The sequence below is a fragment of the Monodon monoceros genome, unplaced genomic scaffold, assembly GCF_005190385.1.
Source record: "Monodon monoceros isolate NGI ecotype Baffin Bay Population unplaced genomic scaffold, NGI_Narwhal_1 Super_Scaffold_1, whole genome shotgun sequence".
Lineage (NCBI taxonomy): Eukaryota > Metazoa > Chordata > Mammalia > Artiodactyla > Monodontidae > Monodon > Monodon monoceros.
In genome coordinates, this window is record NW_021703765.1 from 80,597,748 (window position 1) to 80,619,516 (window position 21,769).

At 39.2% G+C, this 21,769-nt stretch overlaps 1 protein-coding gene across 6 annotated transcripts in view; it reads right to left on the reverse strand.

The window, feature by feature from the left end:
* Positions 1-800: 800 nt before the first annotated feature.
* SBNO1 (strawberry notch homolog 1) overlaps positions 801-21,769 on the reverse strand; it is a 53,471-nt gene continuing 32,502 nt past the window's right edge. For all 6 annotated transcript variants that reach the window (XM_029224476.1, XM_029224468.1, XM_029224463.1 and 3 more), the window contains 16 exons: positions 21,327-21,524; positions 20,523-20,690; positions 20,249-20,424; positions 19,649-19,780; positions 18,151-18,286; positions 17,307-17,419; positions 17,145-17,216; positions 16,571-16,670; positions 14,177-14,251; positions 13,349-13,495; positions 12,813-12,907; positions 12,620-12,712; positions 5,832-5,969; positions 5,083-5,159; positions 3,876-4,069; positions 801-2,325 (listed from right to left, as the gene is read on the reverse strand). In XM_029224476.1, coding sequence (XP_029080309.1) covers positions 2,183-2,325; positions 3,876-4,069; positions 5,083-5,159; positions 5,832-5,969; positions 12,620-12,712; positions 12,813-12,907; positions 13,349-13,495; positions 14,177-14,251; positions 16,571-16,670; positions 17,145-17,216; positions 17,307-17,419; positions 18,151-18,286; positions 19,649-19,780; positions 20,249-20,424; positions 20,523-20,690; positions 21,327-21,524 — 2,057 coding nt within the window. In that variant the 3' untranslated portion in view covers positions 801-2,182. The remainder of the gene's footprint in view (positions 2,326-3,875; positions 4,070-5,082; positions 5,160-5,831; positions 5,970-12,619; positions 12,713-12,812; positions 12,908-13,348; positions 13,496-14,176; positions 14,252-16,570; positions 16,671-17,144; positions 17,217-17,306; positions 17,420-18,150; positions 18,287-19,648; positions 19,781-20,248; positions 20,425-20,522; positions 20,691-21,326; positions 21,525-21,769) is intronic.

Below are 21,769 nucleotides of genomic sequence, written 5' to 3' on the forward strand. Positions count from 1 at the left end.
TAACTGCATGCTAAAGAATCCTCACACTGAAGCTGCTTGGAAAAAACCATAACCTGCTAAAAAAGATACTCCCACACACAAAAAAGGGAAGTTGGGCCAAGCCTCCAAGAGGGAGTCTCTTTTCCCCAACCCTGCCATTTTGTCTCACTGGAGGTAACAGGCTTGTTATGCTTCCTCCTCCACAGCTCTATTTCACCTTGGGAAGTTGATGGAAGCTGACTGGGCTCCTGATTTAAAAACAGAAGAACTAACTGGGAAGTTTTGGTGCAGGTGGACAATTCTGTTCTTGACTGCCAGCTGGGTCTAGTGGCCCTAACAAGGGACATTGGTTGATATTCATATGGATCACTGCCTGAGATATAAGGACTAGACTGAGGATAAAAGTTGCATCCACTGGGCAAAATATGCCAAAGAACAGAAATTATTCTCAATTTGTTCCTTTAGGCGTCTAGAATAAATAAATCCAAAGAAAGAAAACTTATGGTAAACGTGACATAACCAAACTCAGGCCTGAAGAAACCCAACAGGATGATAGCCCTAGCTTTCCCATCAGTTAACATATATCTCACCTAATTCTGCAATAAGTTTAGAAAGTTACAAAGGAGAACAGTTCAACTTGAGAAACTTTCAAAAGTACTATCATTTTACCCCTTCCTCAACACCATTTCAATTTTGAGGGGTAGGTTTTAAACCAAAATATAAGGCTACCTGGAATGTTGAGCAACACGCAAGTTCTGCAGCATCCCCATCACAGACTACTTTTGAAGGTGGTGAGGGCCTAAACAAGAGTCCACTTCTGCTTAGTATAATAACTTTTTATTTGACATCTACAAGATTGTGGTATCTTGCAGCTTTTGACCAGGTTTATACAATCTCAGTTTTTCAATAGTGCAACCTGTGCAAGCAAAAAAAAAAAAAGGAAAGGAAAAAAAAAGGAAACAAAAAGACCAACTGTCCCCTCACTTGTTTTTATAAACATCTATTATAGGCGAAACAAAACTTACCCATATTATAGATAAGTGTCTATTCACATTTGTACATTACCATTTTTAACAGCTTGAGATAAACTCTACAATGTCTTACAACACGTTAAACAATATTCAAGTTACTGGGTAACAACAATAACAACAAGAAATAAACATACAGCAGAAGCCTCAAGTGTTTCCTCATTGTCTAGTTTACAACTCAAGTACGGTTTCCATTTTTAAGAGTGACAAAGCAAATTAAGATAACGAAGTAAAAAAAAGAAAGATTGTTTGCAAGACAGAAGCCAATTTGTACTTCTTTCTAAAACTATCTTTAAGTTAAGAAAAATGTGATTTTAAGAAAAGCAGGCTTGTAGCCATTTTTGCAGCACACATTAGGAATACTATTAATACATTAAAATTAACTTTTAAGAGGTTTATCACCAAAAAATGTATGTACTCATTACCTTGACAAGAAACCTGGGGCAGGGAGAATGGGAGAAGGTGATTTCGCAGGGTTTGAAGCAATACCCAGGTATAAACACTATAAAAATGCAATAACCAATGCTGTACATCTACAAATGTTTCTCTCCGTTACTTGACTTCTGTGTTAATCTTGTTTACGCATGCTTTCAAAGACATGCACTGTCAGAACAAAAACTAGAAAAAGAACCTGAATGCATGATATGTAACCTTTCATTTCATGCTTTAATAAACCTATTGTTTTAATAAGTTGGAAAAAGAAACCAATATATATTTTCTCTATTTATAGACTCAAAACACATGCATCCGGGGATAAGTCCCACAGCAATGGCATGGATGTACTGCGTTAACCCTGAGCACTGTATAACATAAAAGTAAAGCCAGTTTGGGAAGTTCCAAGCATTTTTAAACCAATTATGGTTCGTAGCTTTTAACAAACTCACAAACAAACAGACTGACACACACGCGCACATACCCCTCTGCTCACCCAAAGTAAAAGCATACGGTAAGTACCATGGGAAAAGCACGAGGAAAGACATATGTACCACCATCGGCACTGCTGATTTTCAGTTTTGCTATCTATTCCAGGTTTGTCCTTATTCCCAAAAAAATTAACTAGAGAGAGAGCACAACTGAAAAAAAATTATAATTCTTTGGAAACTGTCCCTGATTTTTATGCAAATGATATGCTTCAACAGCATTTCATATACATCCATGTTGAAACCTGTCTGTTCTTATGCGTTGCTCAAATTGGCGATGCTCTGGGGGTGACGCTGCTGCCAGAGCTGTTTCTGCTGGACTGCAAGCTGTTGAGACTGGTCTGAAGTTGACAGGAGATTTATAAGAGGAGACACACAATTTGCAGGAATGATCAAACCTGCAATTAGAAAACAAGAATTTATAAAGGTTGCTTCCAGGAGAAACCACACTATTTTACAGCTTCATAGCAAATTCCAAATGAAGTACAATATTAAGTTTAATGAATAAGACTCCACAAAAAAACTAAATGAACACCTAATAACTGAACTGGCCCCTTCAGAAGTAGCCCGATTCCTCAGCAGCATCACCCACAAATACCTGAGCACATGCATGTGTCTAGTGCAACACCATCTTCTTGCTGAAACAACAGAAGGCCAAGTACAGTACCTTCCTATCTACTATCTTTGAAGCTCCACAAATGTATGCAAGCACCACCTTCTTTGGCATATACTAATGTACCAAAGAGACTACAAAATAGTGGCTGCAAATTCAAATGCATACTGAAGCAGTAACTTCTAAGTGGCACAGTGTGGAAGTCAGCAAACTGGAGAGTATATATATCCTGGGTAAGGGAAATTTAACTCCTCCCATGTGGGAACAGGGGCTCAATGTTCCAAGCTTCTCTGTTGTTGCTGCTGCTGTTGTTGTTGAAGAAGATAGAAATCCAGTCTTCTGATTTTTTAAAAATAAATTTATTTATTTTATTTATTTTTGGCTGCGTTGGGTCTTTGTTGTTGCACACAAGGTTTCTCTAGTTGCGGCGAGCGGGGGCTACTCTTCATTGTGGTGCGTGGGCTTCTCACTGCAGTGGCTTCTCTTGTTGCGGAGCGTGGGCTCTAGGCACATGGGCTTCAGTAGTTGCAGCACGCGGGCTCAGCAGTTGTGGCTTGCGGGCTCTAGAGCGCAGGCTCAGTAGTTGTGGCGCATGGGCTTGGTTGCTCCGCGGCATGTGGGATCTTTTCGGACCAGGGCTCGAACCCGTGTCCCCTGCATTGACAGGCAGATTCTTAACCACTGCGCCACCAGGGAAGCCCACAATCTTTTGATTTTTAAAAGCTGGCAACTAACTCAATTGAAATCTTGCAACCAAAAATACTTGAGGATCAAAAAAATGTCCATGGACTGACTAGTCCACAGGCTACCAATGTGCAACCAGGATACAGAGAAAGGTTGTTGCAAAAGAAACAAAGACAATGCGACAGGGAAAGTGCAATAACTGGGTGGATTTCCGTGAGGCCTGTCATTGAGGGAACAGTAGGAGCGGCTAGCCTGGTCTCCCTTGCTCCCTGCAGGACTCCAGTCCATCCTCTGTGCACAGTGGCTTTGACTTCCACAGTCTCAATGTGGCACAATGAACATAAAGACTTCAGAGAATCCTTAGTCTTCATACCAGGGAGCCTGCACAGATGTCGACAGTGAGGGAGGGGAGCAAGAGCACCGAGGGCAGCATAAAATCACAACCCCATCAGGATTTCAGCCAGAGCCAACTACACCCATTCAAAAGCTTAACTACTGTTTATCCTTTTAAGAACATAATATAAAGCAAGCTCTACCCCACCACTGGAATAGACAGATGCTAAGATTCTAAGACGTTAGAAGCAAAATAAGAAAAACACAGGACCTGATTTTTCTTCTCAAGGCTCAAACCAAAAAAAAATTAAAACTCACCTACAATCCGCTGTCCATCCTCTGTTCTTAGCCGAACTATCTGCATTTTCACGTTTGTGCCACTGACAGATGCGAGAACACCCTCGACTTTTGTCCAGACACTCAGTACTGAGCCACATAACACATAGTATGTGCGGCAACGAAGACCTATTTCACAAACTAATCCCAAACTTGCTTTTTTGCAATTGCCACGCCTAGGATAGATAATAAGGAAAAAAATGTATATGTGCGTGCACACACACACACACACACACACACGCACACACAAGGCCCACAAGGTCTACCCTAATTTCAAATGGAAAACGGCCTACCGTCATTTACCTTTACTGATATAGTTTGTAGACTGCAGTCCTTCTGACATACTGGATTATCCTGTCCAACTTAAGGTATCACTACTGATTTTAAAATTAGTTATTTCTTGGGCCTGACTCCCTTGTAAAAGGGCTGATTTATTGGTCTTGATATCCATTTAAGCATTTGTCATTTTAATATCCATTAGTTTACTGTATTAATGTCAGTTTATAAAATAATCCTGCCAGTTATTTCCGTAGTATTAAACTACCAATATACAGTTCTAAATCAGGTAAGTGGAAAAGCCCTCAGCAAATAAACAAAAGCAAATTTATCTACCTACACGTGTCTAAATAAAAACCTAGCTAAAATTCATCTATATCCTGTATCCCTTTTCAAAAAGTGGGCCAGATACTCCATTTTCAATGCCCTGAAATGAACATAATGACTTGAGAACACCTCTGGCTAGCCCAGTAGCACAGCAGGATCAGCTCCAGGGCTCAACAACAAAGTTTCTAGTGCTGTTAACTATTTGAGGTACCTCTGTGGTTTCCTAGAAGTTCCCTAGCCTTAAAAATAAAACTGATTTGGGACACCAATAAAACTTTGGAGGAAGGAAAAAATAAAGGAAGGGAAGGAAGGAGAGGAGAAAGAAAAAGTCTCAACCCTAAGAATGATAGTTAAGTCCATGCTGGCAGACAACATTTGGTTGGAAGTAACAAAGCATCAGTGGGGAGACCTAAAACAGTGCATGGTCCAGAGACTTCCAACAAGTACCGCTGCTTAAAGAAACAACACCGAGCAACTGATAATCTGCTTGTGTACTTATAGGGACAGATAGCTAAAGAATGAAGGGATGTTTAAATTAAATCTTGATTATACTTTGGAATATATGGTGAGAAAAATGAAAACTAACCAATAAGCATGAGTACAAGTATCTGCAGATGAATTATACTGATCTAACCAGTGGACCAGGGCATCGTCTGAGACTACCTGTGAAAATAAGACAAAAATTCCATTGAAAAGGTATTGTTTTAAACAAACTGGTTGCCTAATTTGGTCTCTAAAGCCAACTTAAAACCATCTTTATACAGAAAACATGGTCTTCACTACTGCTTGCATTTGAGTGTTACCCATAAAGCTCTGCCATGAGGTTTTTCCCATGTAATGAATATTTCAAATAGTTAACTTAATTATAATTGTTTGCAAGTGAAAACGGCTAGGGATAATAGTAATATAAGGTAATACTAACAACAAAATAACATAGTAAAGTTAGGAAAAACAGATATCACTGTTTTTCCAGAAATTATTGCAAAATATAAACACAGCAGTTCACAGTAAAACCAAGAGTTGGTGGGAAGGAATTTCAGTCTTGTACATCTTCCCTTTATTTAAAAAATTCTAATTTTTGTAGTTAGCACTATAGAAACTTCCTTTTCTGATAACATAAGCTGTTTCAAATAATCATCTTTAAGTTTCCTAACAGTTGATAACATTAAGACTGGGATATTAATTTAACAAGAGTTGATAAAACTTTTTCTGAAACAATTTTCCAGTAATCAAATAGGAAAAATTGACAATTTACATATAAACATAAACATAGTTGCAATATACTATTATAAAACAAGTATTTATATATAACATCATGTACAAATGGAAAAATACCTTCTTATATTTCTTTTTTAGATCAGCATAAATTTCTAATTTGAGCTGTTTCCCAGTATTTGGTCTATAAACTAAGAAAAGCTTCTTTTTAGGATTCACTTCTTTAACTAAGATGGCAGTTTTCTTGTTGTTTCTTATCTATTAAAAATAAATAAATAGGTGAGAAAATATAAAGATTCAATACTGCACACTTTAAGACACGCTTGCTTTTTGTACCATCACATCACCAAAGCCAAATGAGTTTGTAAATACAAAACTGTATGAAAGGATAACACCTGCTGTGTAACCGACTTGAACAAGGTCTCACCAAAGTGAAGGCTAATGGACCTTATCTCTGAGGCAAGACAATCTTTAGAAAATTGTGTTGAGTAACAAGACTTAAAGCACGATGTCCAGTGGAGACAATTTTGCTTCCTCTAGCCCAGGAAACTGGACTCGCAGCCTCAACAGGGTCAGAGGTATGTGACGTAAGAATCTAGGTAGTGGGCAAGAAGGGTCTTCACAGGAAATAATTTTACCTCTACTGTATGTTACTCTCCTTCAAGTTACAATGAAATATATAACCTTCAAGATAATGCCTTTTGATCACCCACAGTCCTCTGAATTCATCTACTCCATCAGTGCTACAACCTATTCCTATGGTTGTGTGACGGTAAAATATCACATGAAATATCACAAATTCATCTGTAAACGGTAACGCTGTAACAGGAGAAAGCCAAATGCTGAACAAATAATACATAAATATGATGCAGAAGTGGAAGAAAACGATGCATTAGACAAACGATGGAACTTGTTTTATTTTAAAAATTTTTTAAAAGTTGGACTTTATGAGAGGAACCCTGAGACTTGTAAAAAGCCCCATTTAACGCAAAGAAAAATAAGATTGGGAAAATTAGTATTTCTTTTGAAGAATGGTGAACAATTTCAAAGCAACAGTCTCCGGAGCAAAACTGAAGGAAAAAGAAAAGTTTCAAAGGTATTTTCCCAGCTCCTCTACAAAATAAATCATTTGCTAAGCTACTACCTTTTTTAAATTTTATTTTATTTTTGCGGTACGTGGGCCTCTCACTGCCGTGGCCGCTCCCGTTGCGGAGCACAGGCTCCGGGCGCACAGGCTCAGTGGCCATGGCTCACGGGCCCAGCTGCTCCGCAGCATGTGGCATCTTCCCAGACCGGGGCACGAACCCGCGTCCCCTGCATCGGCAGGCGGACTCTCAACCACTGCGCCACCAGGGAAGCCCTACTACCTCTTTATATTAAGATAATTCTTACGCTGATAAAAGGACCTAATACTTTACTTTTCTCTTCATTGATACTAAAGATCCTTCGTCTTTTACTTGTTCAAATGATTTGAAACATTGTTTATATAATTACTGCAAAGTCTATGAAACAAAAGTTAAGTGAAAAATACATTTAAAATTTTGTATCAGCTGATGTGAAATTCTCTAGCTAACTATACTTTAAGGCAGTGTTTAAAGCACACAGCAGTGTGATCTATCTTGACAGTGTCAGGTTAATTCATTGTAACTATAAAATAAATCATCACACTACAGTGGAATTAAAAGTGATTCTGACATGGCTTTCCTCATGTCAACACACGTTACACACACTGCAAGTTGAAACTGCTTGCTGCTGAGGCGGCTCAATGAAGGAGGCTACAGCTTCTTGGAAGGATGTCTCTTCCAAGGTCCTCACTCTTCACAACCAGCTGCCTGTGGCCATGCAGCAGAGAGTAACAAAGGACAACGCTACCACATCCTTTCACTCAAGGGAAACTGGTGGGGATCAGCATTTTCATCAAAATCTACCAGTGCCTCAATTTGGCAATAATTTCAAGTGAAAAAAATATAACCAGGCTTCCCTGGTGGCGCAGTGGTTGAGGGTCCACCTGCCGATGCAGGGGACACGGGTTCATGACCCAGTCTGGGAAGATCCCACATGCCGCGAAGCGGCTGCGCCCATAAGCCATGGCCACTGGGCCTGCGCGTCCAGAGCCTGTGCTCCGCAACGGGAGAGGCCACAGCGGTGGGAGGCCCGCGTACCACAAAAATAAATAAATAAATAAATAAAATAACCAATATCCTATAGGGACCAATCAAAATCCCATCCAAGGTCTCAGAGAAATCTGAATAAAATCTAGTGAACTGTATCAGTATCTTGGTTGTGATATTATACTATAGGTTTGTAAAATGTTACCATTGGGAAAACTGGTGTAAAAGGAATTTCTCTGTATTATTTCTTATAACCTCATGAGAATCTACAATAATCTCAATAAGATTTTCAAACACACATACACACACATACATGCACAACTAGGAGCCAGATCCAGTTTGAGAGCTTTGCTATTGAATCAGAGACCAGTAAACCAGGTTTATGGACCAAATAGCTTGAGGCTCCTAAGCCTAAGAAAAGTTTAAGGAAGGAAGGGAGAAAGTTTCTTAGGAAGGAAAAAAAATCCATGCTGTTGAACCTAGGGTCAGGACAGGAATAAAGACCCAGACGTAGAGAATAGACTTGAGGACACAGGGATGGGGTACGGTAAGCCAGGACGAAGTGAGAGAGTAGCACTGACATATATACATTACCAAATGTAAAATACATAGCTAGTGGGAAGCAGCTGCATAGCACAGGGAGATCAGCTCGGTGCTTTGTGACCACCTAGAGGGGTGGGATAGGGAGGGTAGGAGGGAGGCACAAGAGGGAGGGGATGTGGGGATATACACATACATATAGCTGATTCACCTTGTTATACAGCAGAAACTAACACAACATTGTAAAGCAATGTTGTAAAGCATTGTATACTCCAATAAAGATGTTTTAAAAAAAAAAAAAAAAGGAGAGAGAAGGCAGCAACTTAAACTCAGCCAAATCTGCTTGTTATCTTTCCCCTCAATCCTGATATATCCTTTTACTTGTTCAGTTTTACCCATCCCACCCTAGCTAGAAACCTCAAGATAATACTAGAAACCAAGAACAAAGCTGGGGGGAAAATCATTTTTCAGACTTTTAAGAACTAAACTTTTTCTCCTCCAGGATCTTCAAAAGAGTTTATCCTCTCATTCACACATAGAAAGAAGTGATCTTAAGATCCAGTGATGCCATTTCTCTGAATCTACTCTAGAGATACACTCACACAGGTACATAAAGAAGCATGTCCTTTGTAAGAGAAAAAATGGAAACAACCTAAAAGTCAATTAATACGACACAGGCTAAATAAACCATGGTATATTCATAACACAGAATACCATGCAACAGCCACAATGAATGAAGTAGTCCTATAAGTATCAATATAGAAAGCACTCCAAGACTGATTGTTTAGTGAGAAAGGCAATTTAAAGAATGATCGATACTGTATCATAGAATTGGTGTAAAAAAAAAAAAACCAACAACAAATCAACCATCTAAAACAGTAAATTGTTTCCTATGGCTACAATACATATGCATTAAATGCACAGAAAATGGTCTGGGAGAATAGACACAAAACTGGTAACGGTGGCTACCTCTGGGAAGGTGGGAAGGGACCGCGGCTGGGAATGATGGTCAAAAAATTTAGTGCTATCTGTATTTAAATTTTTTCACAAGTGTAATAATGCATTCATGGGTACATAATTCAATTAAAGAATTTAAGAAAAAAAATATCCACAAAGAATAGTCAGCAGAGACCACATATTCTCTGCAAAACCTAAAATACTACCTGACCCCTGACATAAAAAATTTAGGGATTCCTGCTCTAGAGAGCTTATTTATGGTTTCACCCTGCCTGTGGCATCATCATATTTGGTCTCCTTTACGCAGTTCTTGAACCAGGTCTTCATTTACAGTTGGTCACTCCATAAAGGGCTTGGCCAAAAAGTTCGTTCGGGTTTTTGGTACCATCTTACTAAAAACCCGAACGAACTTTTTGGCCAACCCAATATTTGCAAATAAAAAGTAAAATGTGCTACACACATGCAAAGCAATATTAGTCACAAAAAGAAATGAAGTTATGACACATTCTACAACATGGACGAACCTTGAAAACATTATGCCGAGTGAAAGAAGCCAGACACAACAGTCACATACTGCATGATTCCACTTATATGAGGTACCAAGATATGCAAACTCATAGACAGAAAATAGATCAAAGGTTATCAGGCCATGGGAAAGCTACTGTTTAATGGTGATGTTGGCACAACATTGTGAATATAATTAATGGCACTAAATCATACACTTTAAAATGGATAAAATGGCAAACTTTGTTATATATTTTACCATAATTTTAAAAAATTAACAAAATGTAGAGAACTTCCCTGGTGGCGCAGTGGTTAAGAATCTGCCTGCCAATGCAGGGACATGGGTTCAAGCCCTGGTCTGGGAAGATCCCACATGCCGTGGAGCAACTAAGCCCGTGCGCCACAACTACTGAGCCTGCACTCTAGAGCCCATGAGCCACAACTACTGAAGCCTACATGCTGCAACTACTGAAGCCCACACGCTATAGAGCCCATGCTCTGCAACAAGAGAAGCCACCGCAATGAGAAGCCCGCGCACCACAACAAAGAGTAGCCCCTGCTCGCCTCAACTAAAGAAAGCCCGCGCCCAGCAATGAAGCCCCAACACAGCCCAAAATAAAAATAATTAAAAAAAATTTTTTTTGACAACAACTCTATCTCAAAAGAATAAGTAGCAGCATCTTTAAGATATCCAAGAAAAGAAAACGTGAACTAAAGATTTCATGTCTGGGCTTCCCTGGTGGCGCAGTGGTTGGGAGTCCGCCTGCCGATGCAGGGGACGTGGGTTCGTGCCCCGGTCCAGGAGGATCCCACATGCCGCGGAGCAGCTGCGCCTGTGAGCCATGGCCGCTGAGCCTGCGCGTCTGGAGCCTGTGCTCCGCAACAGCAGAGGCCACAACAGTGAGAGGCCCGCGTACCGCAAAAAAAAAAGATTTCACGTCTGGTAAAATTTGTCTTTCAAGTACAAAGGCACAAACTTACCAGCACGTAAGAATTCAGGGAGTAATGTTTCCATAAGCCCTTCCTGAATCTACTACATAATGGGCTTCAGACAAAATAACTAGAGAGATATTAACCTAAGGACTAGTGAGTGAGTGGTGAGCTTTAAGTATAAATTAATTACCTGTAGAACTAAGATTAATTAAGGGTTAAAAGAAGAGTATAGGGCTTCCCTGGTGGTGCAGTGGTTGAGAGTCCGCCTGCCGATGCAGGGGACACGGGTTCGTGCCCCGGTCCGGGAAGATCCCACATGTCGCAGAGCGGCTAGGCCCGTGAGCCATGGCCCCTGAGCCTGTGCGTCCGGAACCTGTGCTCCGCAACGGGAGAGGCCACAACAGTGAGAGGCCCGCGTACCAAAAAAAAAAAAAAAAAAAAGGGTATACTATATAATTGCCATATGTTGACATGCAGAAACAGTATAACTATTTTAAATAGCATAAAGTAAGCTTATGCAAAAAAAGTTATTATTACAACAAAAATATTTTCAAAATACTGGGGCATAGTATCCATGATATTTTATCATCCTGTGTGCCCTGAAGAACAGGGATTATTAGTGTGGAAGAAAGAAGACCAAAATTTCAGAGAAGGGTCTTCCCTGGTGGCGCAGTGGTTAAGAATCCATCTGCCAATGCAGAGGACGCGGGTTCAGCCCTGGTCTGGAAAGATCCCACATGCGGCGGAGCAATTAAGCCCGTCTGCCACAACTACTGAGCCTGTGCTCTAGAGCCCGCGTGCCACAACTACTGAGCCCACGTGCCACAACTACTGAAGCCCACGCACCTAGAGCTCATGCCTCTCAACAAGAGAAGCCACCACAATGAGAAGCCCGCGCACCACAGAGTAGCCGCCACTCGCTGCAACTAAAGAAAGCCCGCGCACAGCAATGAAGACCTAACACAGCCAAAAATAAAATACATTAAAAAAAAAAATCAGAGAAGAGGTAAGATTAAAATTCCATATTTTTTGTTTGTTTTTTGCGGTATGTGGGCCTCTCACTGTTGTGGCCTCTCCTGTTGCGGAGCACAGGCTCCAGAAGCGCAGGCTCAGCGGCCATGGCTCACGGGCCCAGCCGCTCCACGGCATACGGGATCTTCCCGGACCGGGGCACGAACCCGTGTCCCCTGCATCGGCAGGCGGACTCTCAACCACTGCGCCACCAGGGAAGCCCCAAAATTCCAGTTTTGATCAGGACAAATAAATATGCATTCATTTGTGTGTGTATATGTATATGTCTAAATGTAAACACGTACACACACGTGTGCGCACACACATACACATACACACTCACACATCCTCTCTCCTTAGCTCTGTCCACAGGCAAATACTAAACCAATGAATGTAGTTACACTAATAACTGAAAACTGAATCTTGAAGACATAAAGCATTATTATGACTAAAGAAGGTCACTCACTATATTATGGAAAAAAAGGGTTCAATTTACTAATAATATGTAAACATTTTTTTTTTTTTTTTTTTTTGCCCACACCACGCAGTATGCAGGATCTTAATTCCCTGACCAGGGATCAAACCTGTGCCCCCTGCAGTGGAAGTGTGGAATAGTAACCACTGGACCACCAGGGAATTCCCCAATAAGTAATAATTTAAAACTAGCATTTAATAATACTCCTCAAAATGTATTAAATAAAAATATATCACAATTACAGTGATAAATTATCAAAACACAGAAAGCTAAATACAATTGGAAAATCAGCACAAAGCGAACAGATAATTACAATGCAGGCAATGAAAACACATTACATATCTTAACAACTAACATTTAAGGGAAACAAGTCTTACTTGCAATGACAAATAAAAGCCATCATCTGGTCCTGTCAACTCAGCCCAAATCTTGGTAGCTTCCTCCCAGGACATTCCCCTCTCTACACTTATCTGTAAAAAAAATAATAATAAAATTTAAATTAAACTCACTTCGGAGAATGCTTACCAGAAAATGATATTATACTTGAATGTGCACGTTTTCTAAACTTACCGTGTATAATTCTACATGGCCAGAGGTTGAATATCCTGGAGTCAGAAACTTCTTAACATCACTTTTCCTCACTTTTTCATCTCCAGAACCAAGATCTTGAACAAGAAAAAGCAACATATAAGTATAAAAAAAAAATTTCATCAATAATACATATGACAGGCTTCCCTGGTGGTGCAGTGGTTAAGAATCCACCTGCCAATGCAGGGGACACGGGTTCGAGCCCTGGTCGGGGAAGATCCCACATGCCGCAGAGCAACTAAGCCCATGCGCCACAACTACTGAGCCTGTGCTCTAGAGCCCGCGTGCCACAACTACTGAAGCCCGTGCACCTAGAGCTCATGCTCTGCAACAAGAGAAGCCATGGCAACAAGAAGCCCACGCACCACCACAACGAAGAGTAGCTCCCGCTTACTGCAATTACAGAAACCCCATGTGCAGCAAAGAAAACCCAATGCAGCCAAAAACAAAATTAATTAATTAATTAAAAAGAAAGAAAAAAAGAATACATATGATGTTTTAAAAATTTCCCAACTTACCTAAGATTCCCATATCATATCTTCCATTTTTTTTGGCATTTTGAACAACTGCAGTAAGTGTGTCTGCAAAATACTGAAATAACGCATTCTGCTGATGCACCTCCATGCCCAAAATTCTATTTAAGAATTTTCCTATGTTGTTATAATCTGCAATGACAAGATTGTATGAAAGATTTAATGCATTCAAATGGCAATTTTAAAAATTTATTCATCTCAGCCTAGTAAGAGTTTCACTTTCTTCTCTAAGACTTCCCTCACAACTCCTGTACTGTTCCCAGAACAGGGCTATACTTCGACCACTTCTACCTCTAGCAATTAGCACGACTATACTACATGCTCAAAAGATGTTTGCCAAATTAAATTTTTGCATCTTCAGCTTCGCTTACTGAAGGTATGAATATAATTTAGCACAACAGAATGTTAGTTTTCCAACATTAAGTCTTAACTCATAAAGTTTAAGTGCTGTTAAGTCAGTGAAGCTCAACTTTGGCTGCACAAGTAAGAATGCCCAGGAGCTTCTGGAAAATTACCGATGTCTGAGCTCCTGCCCTGGCTTCAGTACTTTTTTAAAAACTCAACAGCTGATCATATACGCAACCTGGTTTGAGAACTGCTGCTATGTAGAGAGAATAGAGATTTAATTTCTTGAATAACCATAGTTATTCATAGCAAAAACCACTCAGAATGCTCTGTGAGCACTCAGTAATGAGGGATTGAGACCTAGAGACTTGAAGCTTCCCCTTCAACTTGACGAAAGCATAAACAACAAAATGGGCTATAATGATACAGCACCAGTTATGAACATACATACAAAAGTCATACCATTACCTTTATCTAGAGTAAGAATTCCTGAACGATCTTCTACATTTATCAGGCCAACTCCTATCAGTCCTTGTCGAACATCTGTAATAAAACAAATTTATAAAAAACCTTATAGCCCAGGGCTTCCCTGGTGGCGCAGTGGTTAAGAATCCGCCTGCCAATGCAGGGGACACGGGTTAGAGCCCTAGTCTGGGAAGATCCCACATGCCGTGGAAGAACAACTAGGCTTGTGCGCCACAACTACTGAGCCTGTGCTCTAGAGCCCGCGAACCACAACTCCTGGAGCCCGCACGCCTAGAGCCCGTGCTCCACAACAAGAGAAGCCACTGCACCACTGCAGTGAGAAACCCACTCGCCATAACTAGAGAAAGCCTGCACACAGCAACGAAGACCCAATACAGCCAAAAATAAAATAAATTAAAACAAACAAAAAATAAACCTTATAGCCCAAATAACTCAATGAGCTGTTAACTGACTAATCAAATTAGATCAAGTTCTAGCATATAAGACACAGTCTATGTATCTTCCATAGTTCCTATTAGCTGAATTAAATGGAACCCACAGCCCCTAAAGATCTTTAGACACTTCAAAATCCTAGAGTACTCAAACCTCACATTATATTTTATTATTTCACTAAAATGTCATATCTTTTCAACAACAACCCTTGGCAGTGGAGATCCTTGGCTACAAAGCTGTCACCCACAGAATCTAAACAACTTCGAACATACAGCAGGATACTGATTAAATAATTTATATAAGGAAATAATCATGCTTCCTTTCCAAACGTTACCTATCAGTACTGACAAGGCAATGCAGAAGATAAGCAACGTGTATAACTGTCAACATGTTCTGAATTACGTTACTAAGAGGACAGTTTATAAAACTTTTAAAAAGTATTTGTGTCCAGGCTCTAACCCAGACTTACAGTAAAAAGGGTTTAAGAAAGAGAAAAGGATCAACAGGAAGCATAATTATATCCTATTTACACATTTATTTAATCAGCTAGACTGCTACATGCTCAAAATGTGTAGATTCTGCAGATGACAACTCTATAGCCAAAGAGCTCCAATGCAAAAAATCCTCATTTTGGGAATCCATCCTATGGGAGGAAATTCCTGAATAGAAGGATAACTGCTATAATTCCAGCACTGTTTGTGATGCAAAAAAGTGAAAGCCACTTGAACATCAACAAGGGAAAAACTGTTACATAAGCTAGATGTAGAATATTACACAACTGTTAAAATATGTGTTAGTACTATAGCTATTGATTTGTAAGGGATGCCTGTGATGTACCAAGTGAGAAAAGTACGTTGCAAGTAATATTAACGTGTTTTTTTAAAAAAGCTCTGTGTTTAGACAAACGGATAAAGGTGTGTTAAGGCTGCCCCTGTTCAGATTGTCAACATTTGTTAACCTCAGCAGGTGAGACTGGTAGGTAGCAGGTAGTTAAGGAGAGGGTATGGACTCCTCATTATTCACTTTTAGATTGTTTTCATCACTTATAATGAACAAAAAACATGTAATTTTTTAGAATTAGAAATAAATTGGGGAGTTGTTTTTGACAATCCCTCCAATGACCAAATAAAAAGAAAATAAGAGGGAACGAAAAGGAAAGGGAGAAAAAGAACAGGGCCAAGACTTTATTGGTTTTTTGTTTTGTTAAATGCCATCAGTGATTATAAGCACCCCTGCCAGCTATGTCAATATGGACTGTTACCAACACTAAACATGGGTTCAATTGGAAAGGACTTCCTAGTAAAAAATGCTAACTCTATAAGGATAATGTTTCAAATACCTTACATCTGTTTATTTTCCAAAATATTTTCAGTTTGCTGAACAACTGAAATCACCCAGACTACTAATATTAATGGGGTAAAATCTATTCTTCAGATTTGCAAGATACATCTAAGAATTTCTATAGCACTACTTAGGACTTTTTTTTAAATATAAAAATTTCTAAATACACACAAATGTAAAGAGAATATTCTATGGACCACAGGCACCCAGCACCCAGTTTTAACAACAGTTAATACACGGCCAGTTTTGTTTTATCTGTACCTTCACTAGCCCCCACAGATTATTTACCTAGGTACTTTAAATTTTAAAAGCTATTTGGCATAGTCATGTTCAAATTAATCTAACAAAACCATTTTTCCTCTAGTAATCTAGTATTAAACAACATGCAACGAACTCTATCTAAAAACACGTCACCTGAATGAAATTTAATAAATCTACTGCTTATTATAAGACATCAATTTAGGTGTCTGTTAACTATCAATTTCTAAATTTTATACATTTTATGTCCAAAGAAAACTAAAAACAACAGCACATGTTAGAATGAGTTTTGTACCTTCTTGTCAGTACTCATTTTCCTTTGTTATGATTATTTTTAAAAGTTACCTTTAAAGAATTCTCCAGGATAGTCTGGAGGTGGTGATACCATAGGAGAATCTAGGTTTACAATGGATTTCATGACAATTTCTAAAGCATTTCTTCCATACTGCAATAAAAACCAAATAAATTTAACAAGTTTCAGCATTTGGATACTCTTCAATCACATGACCAGGTGAGTGCTATAAAAACTATTATTGTACCAAAGAGTCAAAAATAGCAGGACTCAATTATTTTTATATATATTTTACACTGCCTAGTGCCTCATTCACACCTTTGTACACAGCAGGCATTCCATAAATAAACAACTTTCTTTACTTCTGGGAACTCACACTTCATTCATCCACAAGTATTTATTATAATCTTACTTTCCAATAGGAATGAGAAAGAAGATGATTATATTGCACAGTTGATCACCAAAGATCTAACTGCCATGTGTCTTACAGGACTAGCCATGATTTTACAGCAAAACCATAAGAGGAGACAGCTTTAAGTTTTAAACAGCAACTACTTTCCCTTTCTGTTCCTTACAGACACCATACACTGCAATCATTTTTCACAGATAGTGAAAGCTGAAATGTACCTTATTATCAAAGTTGAACCTACTCAGATCTCTGGATTCTGTTGCTCTTCTGTCTCCATGTGTAAGCGCACCCTATCCAAACATAAAATCTCCAATCAAGGCACAGAAGACAGGTTAACATACATCATCTTTTACACACGTCTATATAACTCAAAAACTTACCAAACTCTCAAGTCTTTTAGCAACAATAGATGCAAATCTTTGTTCTCCTGCCAATTCAGAAATCAGAAAGACGTATTCTGGAGCAGTAACTTGGTTTGATCTATGAGTTCGCCCTGTAATGACATTAAAAAAAAATAATAAAAAAAATTAGCTGATTGTGCTCTCAAGATACTAGTATTCTGAGACCTATTCCCAGCACTTAACAGTAAGCTGCTATCCAGAAATCTTTAAACCAGAAGAAAAATTAAAGAATGTAACAATTACCCTAACTCCCCAAAAGGCACAAACTCAAAAACGCCAACTTGAACAACATCTGTATTCAGAACAATACTCCCACTTACAGGGGAGCAGAAACTCCATAAAATTATTAAATGATAAACACATTACTGGTGCTACCCCAGTTTGGTTGACCACAATGTTGCGGATGCACAGCTGCTCTGGATTCTCCCAAAATTGTTGTTGTTGTTTTTTAAATCACCAGGTCACAGGGACATGAAGATGGAAGGGAAGGGAGGAGCAATGTGCCCTCAATGAAGCTACTGGGGGTTGAAAAAGACATCAAGTGGCAGTTGCTCTGACATGGATAACATCCTTGGAGATCTACAATGAAGATACTCCTGAGGAGCCCCATTCTTGAATATAATGCCAGAAAGCCCTACCGTAGGTCTTTTACAGCTTTTAAAACAGCCAAGAAATAAATTCATGATGCCCTCTATATTTTAAGGTATATGAAATACACAAACATCTCCAAAACCTACATATATGTCAAGTTTAGTATATCTAGCATTAAAATATTTCCCCAGTAATTCCTGGCTATGAAGTGAAACTCAGTGTAGGAACTTACCAAACTGCTGAATTGCTCTATCAGCACTCCATGGTAATTCCAGGGTCATATGAACTCTTCGCCTTTGATTTTTAGCTCTCCTATCTGCTTGTAAAGAAATACCTGAGCTGGCAGCTTCTGAGATGATAGCAATATTCTGTATCAAATGTAAGGAGAAAAGAACAAAAGATCACTTCTGCACAAAGAGAGGTGGGGAAACATCCACCAATACGTATTCTCCTTTACTCCCTAACTCTCAGTTTTAGCTGTACATGGTTACAAGGACACCCAGAATCAAGATTACATTTCCCAGTCTCCCTTACAGCTAAGTGTGGGCACACTCCAGCCAGTAGGTCACCTGAACAACGTCCAGGAAATGTCCCTAATCAACGATATGCCCTTCCCCTCCTCTTTTTTTCTCTCTGCTGGCTGAAATGTAGAGGTGTAATGACTGAACCTGAAATATGGAGGTAACTAGGAAATGGAAGGCTGCATATTAAAGGAACAAGACAGAAGAGACCTAGACTTCAAGGGGTCATACCAGTCCTGGTCCACCTACTCAAACTTGTACATGAGAGAAATGAACTTCCACTTTAAGTGAATATGATTTTGGATTTTCTGTCACTTAACAGCCAAATCTGATCCCAACTAATACAATTTCTAACACAAATGGGCCTAAATTACTAACGAAACAAGTACTTAAAATAACTAACACCTCTACCTATAATCTTTAAAATATGTAACATGAGCTTTTAAATACATTTAAAAGACAACTTTGATAATGGTAATAACTACCATCTATTTTCTAGTTGCAGAGGCAAAAAAATTTTGAAATACAAAGCAAAATGTGGATAAAGAGATAAGATTTTATTCTACCCCCTTTAGATTAAGGAAGGAGGTTGAAGTGGTGCTCCTACCTATTTTTTAGCAAAACGCTTATAGCAATTCCGACTAGATGGAGGAAGAACTGATCTGAGAATCTGAAAATTGATGAAGTTTACTTAACAATAAGAGCATACAGAAAGGGCCTCTGAAGGTGACCACCGACCTCTGTAGTGGTCAGTTACGCAAGTGTAATCTACGACCATTCAGAGTAAATCGTCTCAATAGGACATGGCAGAGCAAGACAATAAACAGCAAGATCAAAGGATCCCAGTAATCGGGGCATGTGCTTAAATATATTTCTAGACTCAAGATTACAATGACACTAGGGTGTAGCATTAGGTGTAGTGCCACTAAGATGACCTGAGAGAACACAATTTAATATTCTGATTAAAGACTTCAAAGGCCTCCAAAGCTATCAAGAGCTACATCTAATTCTATGCACAAAACACCACATTCGATTTATAAGAAAATAATGAAAACATGTAAAATGTTCAGTGATTATGTGTAATTACTTAAAAAAAATAGAGTAAGAACATTCAAAAGACATGATTTATATTAAAAGAAAAAACCTAAAGATTAATCCAAATGTATGGGCATTATTCTTTTCGCCAAAAAGCATCCCAGAAAAACATACCTTATCTCCATCCATAAATCTTTGTTTTTCCGTGATATTTAGTATTTCCACAGGGACATCAAGTTCAGATCTTGACTCATAAGATATACTTCCATCATCATTGCTTACAACCCTCCCCTTGCGGCCAGTCATCTGCAAAGCCAAACAGCGTCACTTACAATTAATGCAGCTGACTATGGTGCATGAAGCTCAGGGCTCCCATCATAGAAACTTGGTGGGAGGTGAAAGGGATAATGAAGCCAGCATGTACTGTGCAACCTGTCCTGCACCAGGCGCTGGGGGAGAGAGAACATTGCAACACAGTGCCTGGTTCTGAAAAGTTCAAATTCCAGGGGAGAAAACAGACATGCGGCAATGATAACAAAGCCTGCATGACAGTGCAATAACAGAGATCCGTGTCTTGGGGCAGATACTCAAGATAATAGGGGCAGGAATTTACTTGCTCTAGGATGACAGCTAGAGTAGAACAAGGGTTCTAAGATCTAATAGAGAATATTAGATAATTATATGATGATACCAAATATATCACTTATTCTAAAGGGTTTGAAAGTGGCAAAAAATTACCTAGAAGAGACACAGCCCTGATCAAGTCATATTTACCTCAGCAACATTCTCAGGGCCACCAAGTTCATCAATAAGTTCATCCAGGGTATTAGGAGGGAGGTCTTCAGCTAATTTTTCTAGTTTATCAAGTAGGTCTTTCTTCATCTGCTGGGCCCTTTCCACGGCATCCTGACTTGTTATAAGGCTATTGTTGCTGTTGGTGTTACTGTTAGCTAGATGAAGTACATTTGTTAAAAATCAGTACAAAGTTTAAATATTTGTGTTTTTTAAAAGTACATTTCACAGACAAAGCAAGCTTCCACATGGATACCTGGTGCACTGTTAGGAGCAGGTGAAATTACTGGTGTAGAAGAAAAACTAGGTCGTTTTGATCCAAGACCTGATGCTAATAAGGCACTTTGAATAGAATCTGGATCTATACTTCTCTTTTTTTTTTTATCTTTGTTTTTCTTGTGGTCCTTTCTGATTAACCAGGGATCTGAAAATTAAGGAAAGACACGTATCAAATCATTTGTTAACACAAGTACAGAATTTCCAAAGGAAACAACCGTTGAGTTTTTTTGTATTGTTGAGCGACAACTTGTAAACCACCACCAACTTCAGAGGTCCAGTACACCCATACACCATGAGGTAAATTCCATGGTTTGAGGTTAAACTTAAGTGCACAAAATTGAGGTCATGATCTCACATAAATATGCTGAACCTCCAGAAGACAGACAAGCTTGGAGCTGCCACCAAGCAAAGATTAGAATCTGTGTGATGATTTCTATAGGAAAAAAAAGGTTTTAGTACAATACCCCATTTCAAATACACAGAAATAGGGACGTCCCTGGTGGTCCAGCGATTAAGAATCTGCCTTCCAATTGCAGAGGATGCAGGTTTGATCCCTGGTCAGGGAACTAAGATCCCACATACCACAGGGCAACTAAGCCCATGTGCCGCAACTAGAGCCCATGTGCTCTGCAGCCTGCGTGCCACAACTAGAGAGAAGCCCGCACGCCGCGACAAAAGATCCCGCCTGTCGCAACTAAGACCCAACGCAGCCAAAAATAAATAAATAAATACACAGAAATAACTATCCTTTAGCTCACATTTAATAGATTCATGAACTTACCATCTTCATCATCCTCACTAGACTCATCTCTAAATGGGTTGAAATCATCGTCATCTCCAGAACTCATGTTTTTAGAGCTCTCGTAGTCACTTTCTTCATTATCGGAGGCATCAGATTCACTTCCACTATCATCAGAACTGCTACCAGTAAGGCCACCTATTTTTCTTGCTTTTTTGGATTCTCGAGTTATTTCTTCACCTATCCTCAAACCCCAAACAAGAGAGTCAGCCCAAACACACTATTCTAAAGATCCAGGAAGTTACATTTAGTTCATGAGCTAATACACTTAGTTAACTCAAATGAGAAATGAAGAAAAACAGCATTTGTGTAAGTATATAAGAACAATTAAAAATTCATAAACAAGAGCTAGCCTTTTGGATTCCTCTAAGAAATCAGGTTATATTCAATTATTCTTAAGAAGAAATCAGGTACATAAGTACAAA